The following is a 7,500-nucleotide window of genomic DNA, read 5'->3' on the forward strand; positions in this document are numbered from 1 at the left end:
CGAAATATGAATGAATAGTGATCTTATGTCGGCAACAACGGCTGCGTTCACTGCCGCATTCCTCGGTTTCGTTAATGGAGACTCTTGTCGGGTTCAACAAGCTAATACTGTCTTTAGCTTTTCGAGTAATTGTTCAGTCTTCTCATACGCGTAAATCGCTTTCATTTACGCACTCGCCAGTGACGTCAGACTCGAACAGATGCTTCGTCTGATTTCATAATCGTGAAGAAATCAGCTTCTGCTCGCTTCTCTTAAGGTTAACCTCAGAGTAATACATCGGATTGATCTATAAAATTCCACAAAATTACTCTACTGTACGTTCGCGTGGCAGCCTAAAAGTAATTGGATATTTTATCCACGGTTTCCTTAAAATACGGTTTTACTATAACAAAACGTTCTTGTCTTTTTGTCAAATATCTTATAACATGCCTATTGCATTTGCACCTCCAGAATGTTATTTATCTATATGTTTTGAAAAGTGCAACGGTATTTGACAATATTTTTTACTGGAGAACTGAGTCACTCCTCTCACGCTACCTTACTTTCTCCATTTCTCAATACATCTGCCGTCCCTTAATTGCCCTGTTATTACATCTTTCTAAACATCTAGTGTTTTTTGTGAGTGCGAATTCGGTGTTCATTTTATGGTAGAAATCAATGTATATATATATTTTTCCATTCCCGTATATGAACATGTTAATTTCGTTTAGTATTTAGTACGTGTTTAAAGGGAGTTATTTGCACTGTACCTTACCGTGTGCATTGTACTGGTTAAATAAGATTACATACATCAAATCTTTCCTTTCAGGTTAAAGTATTACAAATCTAGTCTTACAATATGAATACCAAAGAATTACTCATGCAGTGAGGATGATCATGAAGTCATGCACTCGAATAAAACCAAAAGGGACGCAGCCTCATTCTCCGCGTGTCTTTTTTTTTTTTCTCTCTCTCTTTTTTATGAAGGTGTGACAGGTTTGCATGTCACGCCCTGGACCATGACAATGTTTTCGTCATCACCCCACCCCCCTCTCCACCCCAGCCCCCCTAGTGGTGTAGGGACCGGGAGGGAGGGGTGTCATAGTAGGTTAGCAGTGACATCCTCAATTCGAGTTGCTACTTCGCATATTTTTAAAAATGCGTTTGATTCCTTTTATCATTAGAAAACGACATCGAAGAGCACCTCCTGTGATAAGAAGGTCCTGGAGGACTCTCGTGGTATCTGGTGATAAGGGAGATCCTCTGTTCCTGTAGGACGACAAAACACCAACAGGAAATCCATCCGTGGCGTTGTGGTGTGATAGCAGGATTTGCTGTTCATCAGAGCGTGGATATCCTGTACAGATATAACTTCCCTGACAAGAGCGCGTAGTAAAGTGCAGCGTATGTCAAAATAGGAAAATATTTAAAGCTATTTTTTTCTTTTTTTGGTGATTAAAATGTTTTGGAGGGCCTGCATCACCAACAGCGAAACAAATAATAAAATGAATAGTATACAGGGTACACTTTACGTATATTCCTAAATCTCAAAAAGGGAAAAAGGGTTTAAATAACTAAATTAAAATGCCAACTTGACAACGCTAAATATTTTCATGTTTTGACCTTCACAACAAGAAAGCTTTCATATCAAACAAATGATACAGATTTCTGCTTAGCTCCTAACACTCTTTTTTGTGTGTGTTTGTGTATCTGTATGTGTGTGTGTGTGTGTGTGTGTGTGTGTGTGTGTGTGTGTGTGTGTGTGTGTGTATCTGTATGAGTGTGTGTGTGTATCTGTATGAGTGTGTGTGTGTATCTGTATGAGTGTGTGTGTATCTGTATGAGTGTGTGTATCTGTATGAGTGTGTGTGTATCTGTATGAGTGTGTGTGTATCTGTATGAGTGTGTGTGTGTGTGTGTGTGTGTGTGTGTGTGTGTGTGTGTGTGTGTGTGTGTGTGTGTGTGTGTGTGTGTCCCTAGCGTACTCACTTCCAGGACTAAATGTTAAGTTTCCTTGTATGTGTCAGGAAACTAACCATGGTCTTATCAGTGTACTTCCGTCGCTAACTTTTTCCTAAAGAAAGAAAGAAAAAAAGATACGGAATGATACTAAATATTAATACCGTAACGTAATGTTTAAAATAGCCATTATGTTCTAAGTCCCTTTTAACATAATTATCGTATTTCCATTTATATTTGCGGAAAGGAGTTCAGACATGTACTGGAAATCCTTGGTATTTCAAATGTTACGTGAGTCCGTATATTACACATTGGGAAAACCGCTTTTTTTTCTCTCACAGTAATTTCTTATCTCCTAAAGCGGTTTAGTCGGGTTTATCCTTACATTTGGCCATCTGTTTGGAGTTTTATCACACACACACACACACACACACACACACACACACACACACACACACACACACACACACACACACACACACACACACACACACACACACACACACACGCACGCACGCGCCCACACACACACACGCACGCACGCACACACACAACCACACATATATTTAGCTATTATGTGTATGTGGAATGTTTCCTCTGTTGCAGCATAGTGATTTTCCCATCAATGACAGCTTTCTGAATTTGCAACTGACGCAACGATGATGACGTCAGAAGGTATTTGACGGGAGGATAATTTTAGTTCCTTCCAATGCACATGGTTGAGACGAAGGAAAATAAACAAACAGCATCCAACCTATTGCTAAAGATCGATTAAATGTACCGAACAGATTAAATAAATTAATTGCGAGGATTTTGGAATTATTTCCTTCATGAAAATGCCATGCAACATTTTCCCTCCAAATGAAAAGGGGTATTTTAATCACGTTTCTTTGAGCATGTTTTTTTTCATTGCCAGATTCATGGGGGTTTGGTCACACCTCGGCCTGATTGCCTAATGACCCTCACTCGCCGATACAGAGCACGTCGAAATAAGTTATTCTAACGACATGCAAACGCGTTAAGAATCGTTTTATTGAAAGCGAAGGTTGTCCATAGAAGGAACCTATGTATGATAACTTAACCGTCGCCGAAGTATTTTCCCAGGACTATTTCCCCTCTGGCGATTATCTAAGCTATTCTGGAATCACCAGAAACTGTCACGTTTCCAAATCATTCCCGGGAGAGAGCCACACATAGATAAATATTACAAAACATTACAAAAGTCGTACAAGTTCCGTTACGGCAGACGACATCCGCTCGCTTCCCTCCTCCGGATGCTCCGCGCCTGGCTGCGACTTCGTTGCTAATTCACCCCATTGGAGGACCTCACGACGAAAGTACAGAGCAAAGACCGATTCGATAATTATCCATTACGAGCTAGAATTTCGATATTCTCTCTGAAATCGGTATTTTCAAACCCTGCTACCGGCGAGAAGGGACATTTGTGAATTAACTTTTAGGAAGAGCGCACTCGGAGGCAGTGTTTGGGCCTGAGTCATGGCCTCGCTCGGTGGCTTCGTCGAGTTCTTCCAAAAAGGGAAAGTAAGTTTGCATAGATAAACGCATCACAATAGGTTCAAACTTTACCAAAACGTCCATGAAGTGATAGAGAATCCGTGGGTATGTGATAGTCAAAGTACCAACCGAGGAATTGGGCGTAATGACGATGAACAGGTCGGGTGGCTGAGCAGTGAGGGTTCGATACGCGAAGTCCCCGCTTCCATGCAGGTTATTTGAATGCGATTGCAAAAAAAGTATTTGAAAACCTCGCTTCCGTTTCGTTTATCTTTGTGACATGGTTGTTTTTAATTGGATCAGGAACGCGTTTGTGTTATATCCTTATTGAATTGCAAGTACTCTATCGTCATATGGGGTGTTGACTTGAATTTGCTTATCTTATCAGTGTAAACGAAGCTGAGTGCGGCAGTCTTCTTATTGATGTTTATATAGAAATTTCGATAATTTTTAGGGAATAGTTTTAGTTTCACACAGCTATCCAGCTTTGCAGTTATTATTCCTTGTTTCAGTTATTCACAGTGTATTATGAGTGAATATGGTGTTGTTTTCCATCGCAAATGATGTAAGTAAAACATTGGTAATTGTTTATGAAGTGACCGCATCCTTCTCGCACCAAGTCCCTATTACACCAGCTACTCCTGGGAATTGACAAACATAGCCGTATAAACCATAAACCTTCCTTTTACTGGTGCTTCACTCCTAGACCCCCACTTTATTGCTTTATTTCCTTATCGTAGTCTCTGCCCCTAAACCCCCAATCAATTACGAAGAACTTGACATGACCCATTTTCTTAAGTCTGATGCTATATTATATCCTGCGTAGATTATTTCCATGTATGAGTGAGTAGTTTCTCCAATTCTTTAATAGCATCATTAGATTTGGTTAATGTTATTGAGTGTGACACTGAGATAGAGGCAAATGGGCAACGCCATCTTATAAAGCACGAGAAATAGTCGTTTACAACACAGCTACAGCTGCTGTGGCTTCGTATTTACTGTGAAAAGACGAAAATATCTGTTGCATATCACCACTTAGAGACTACATCCACAATGCCCGCAAACAGCCAGAGTACTGTACGATTGGCATGAAGAACTAATAAAGATGGGGTACATGGGGGCCTTGTCTCCCTGCTCTAGGGAATGAATAGAAGGTAGGAAAGGTTAGGTTTGGGGTTTGGGGTTTACATGAGACCCAGATTTTCGGACTTTGTCATTGGAGGGTACGTTGCTGTTAGTAACAAATACCTTGTGATGTGATGGAAATACCATAGATGAAAAGTGTCATTCAGTCCTTATCAGGCAAAATTTACCTGGTACCGTATAGATGTGTGAAACTGGAACAATTCCCAAATTTAATTTTAATAATTTGCGTCTCTTAATTTGTGGATATTAGTTTATACATATTGTTTGTAGAAAGGGGATGTTTCAATGAGCAGTGAATGTGTGTGTGTGTGTATGTGTGTGATTGATTGATTGATTGATAGATTAGTTACTAGATATATGAATAGATAAACATGTAGACATTGATATAGATATGTATAATGCATGAATAGATGTATAGATAGATAGACATATAGAGATATGTATAAGGTATGAATGTATGTACATTTGTTTGCATTTATTTATCTATATGTGTGCATTTTTGAATGCATGTGACTTTGTATGTATGCATATGTGAACATGTATATATACATACCTTTACAATTTTGTATGCAAATTTGTTTGTGTTTTCTCTGATAATGTTGGTGTTTTTATTATAATTGTTATTATTTTTATTATTATTATTATTATTATTATTATTATTATTATTATATTTATTATTATTGTTATTATTATTATTATGATTATTATGATTATTTTTTATATAGTTTTTTATTATTATTATTATCATCATCATTACAGTTTTATTTTATGATTATTATTATTATTTATTATTATTATTATCATCATCATCATCATCATCATCATCATCATCATCATCAATCATTTTTATATATGTATTGCTGGTATGATTTTTGGTATATTTCTATAAATCTATATTTTCATTAATTTTTTTTTCATTGTTATTGATATTGCAATTTTTGTTTTTGTTGCTGTTGCTAAACTGCCAATACTACAATTTTTTTTTTTTCTACTGGTGAAATTATTCTTTGATTTTTGTTGTTATGAATTTTTAGCATCCATTGTTGTTTTCATTATTTTTATTTGAACAAAAATATTCTAGAATGGTTATTATTAGTGGTATTCTTATTGTTGTTGATTTTATTTTGGTGATAATGATGATATTTATTGTTTTGTTATTTTTTTATTATTTTGTTGCTGTTTTTAGTATTATTGTTGTCGTTCATTATAATTTCTTCTTATTGTTGGTAGTATTTTGTTACCATTATTATTTTTGATAGTCATTATTGATGATTTTATTAGTGTTATTGAGTATATATTAGTTTTTATTGGTTATGCTATTTATAATTATTATTATTATTATTATTATTATTATTATTATTATTATTATTATTATTATTGTAGTTATTATTGTTATTATTATTGTCATTATTGTTTTTATTGTTGATATTATTATGGTTCTTGCTCTTGTTCTATATTATTAATATTACTATTGTTGATATGATAATTACTAATTTTTGTTATTATTACTCATGTTATTTTGTTATCATTATTATTGGTATTATTATTATAATTGTAGTCTTTGTTATTGTGATTAGATTTTCATATTAATTTTTACATTTTTATTAGTATTATGAATTTTTATATTACTTTTTATTTTCATTATGATTGTGATAATTATTGTTATAGAGGCCATTATTATCGCTGCTATTATTGTTGTTATTATTTTGAATATTATTACTATGATTATTATTACTTTATTGTAACTCTTGTTGCTGTTATTTTTATTCATAACATTCATATTATATTTACTATATTGTTAAAAAAAAATTATTTTTCATTTGTGCATTTTTGATAGCATATTTTTATTGTATTAATTTTTTTGTTATTAATGTATTTTTGTTATATGTTAATATTTTTGGTATAGTTTTCTTATAGTATATTTTTATTTTATTTTTATTATTAGATTTGTGTTGCCATTATATGTTTATTTTTATATAATTTGTTTCTGTTGATTTTTTTTTTTTTTTTTTTTTTTTTTTTTTTTTATCATTTACTCTTTTTATCATTTTATTCTTTTCAGATTTTTATATTGCAAGGTTCAGATTGTTATACTTTTGTTAGTTAAATTTTTATTATTGTATTTTGTCTATTGTATTTTTTATTGTTGATATTTTATTTCTTTTTTTTTTTATATTTTTGTTATACTTATATTTTTATCATTGTTACATTTTCTTATTTTTGTTGCTATATTTGTATATGTTTTTTAAATATTTTTATAATTGTTATAATTTTACAGTTGTTGCTGATTTTATTTATTGTATTTTTAATATTGTTTTAGTTTTGTTAGCTATACTTTTGTTATTGTTATATTTCTATGTATTTATTTATTTTATTTTTTATTTATTATTTTTTTTTGGGGGGGGTATTGTTATTTTATTTTTTTTTACATTATCATTATTTTGTTTTTATTGTTGTTATTATCTTATTATTTCTATTATTGTTTTTTGATTATTGGTATTGTTATTGTTATTATTTTTATTAATTTTGTTTTTGTTGTTGTCAATATTTTTGTTATTACTTTTACTACTACTACTACTATTATCATCGTTATCATTATCATTGTTATTGATATTATTATTTTTATTTACACATAGCTTAACAATTCCCCCCCCCCCCCCCCAAATCTATGAATATTGATATTATTCATGTTGTTGATACCGATTATTATGTTATTAATGATACTCAGAGAAATAATGTATCAGAAAATTATATTTCCAAAAATTAAGGAAAAGGATCAGCAGATGAGATACGACTAGTCAATGACCCGTTGGTGATTAAGCATTAGCGGAACCGTCTATGTGTAAAAAAAAGAAGAAGAAGAAGAAGAAGAAGAAGAAGAAAGACAGTGGACATGGCACG

General features: G+C 32.9%; 1 protein-coding gene across 5 annotated transcripts in view; it reads left to right on the top strand.

Moving 5' to 3' along the window:
• The first annotated feature begins 3,242 nt into the window (after window positions 1–3,242).
• The window catches only part of Mob3 (MOB kinase activator 3), a 25,863-nt gene continuing 21,605 nt past the window's right edge, over window positions 3,243–7,500 (top strand). Inside the window, exon 1 of one of the 5 annotated variants that reach the window (XM_070130757.1) lies at window positions 3,243–3,480. In XM_070130757.1, the coding sequence (XP_069986858.1) occupies window positions 3,436–3,480 (45 nt within the window). In that variant the 5' untranslated portion in view covers window positions 3,243–3,435. Of the gene's footprint in view, window positions 3,481–3,531; window positions 3,667–7,500 lie in introns of those variants that run through there. The other 4 variants (XM_027351126.2, XM_070130758.1, XM_070130759.1 and 1 more) reach the window with 4 other exon arrangements.

This window comes from Penaeus vannamei, chromosome 15, assembly GCF_042767895.1.
Source record: "Penaeus vannamei isolate JL-2024 chromosome 15, ASM4276789v1, whole genome shotgun sequence".
Lineage (NCBI taxonomy): Eukaryota > Metazoa > Arthropoda > Malacostraca > Decapoda > Penaeidae > Penaeus > Penaeus vannamei.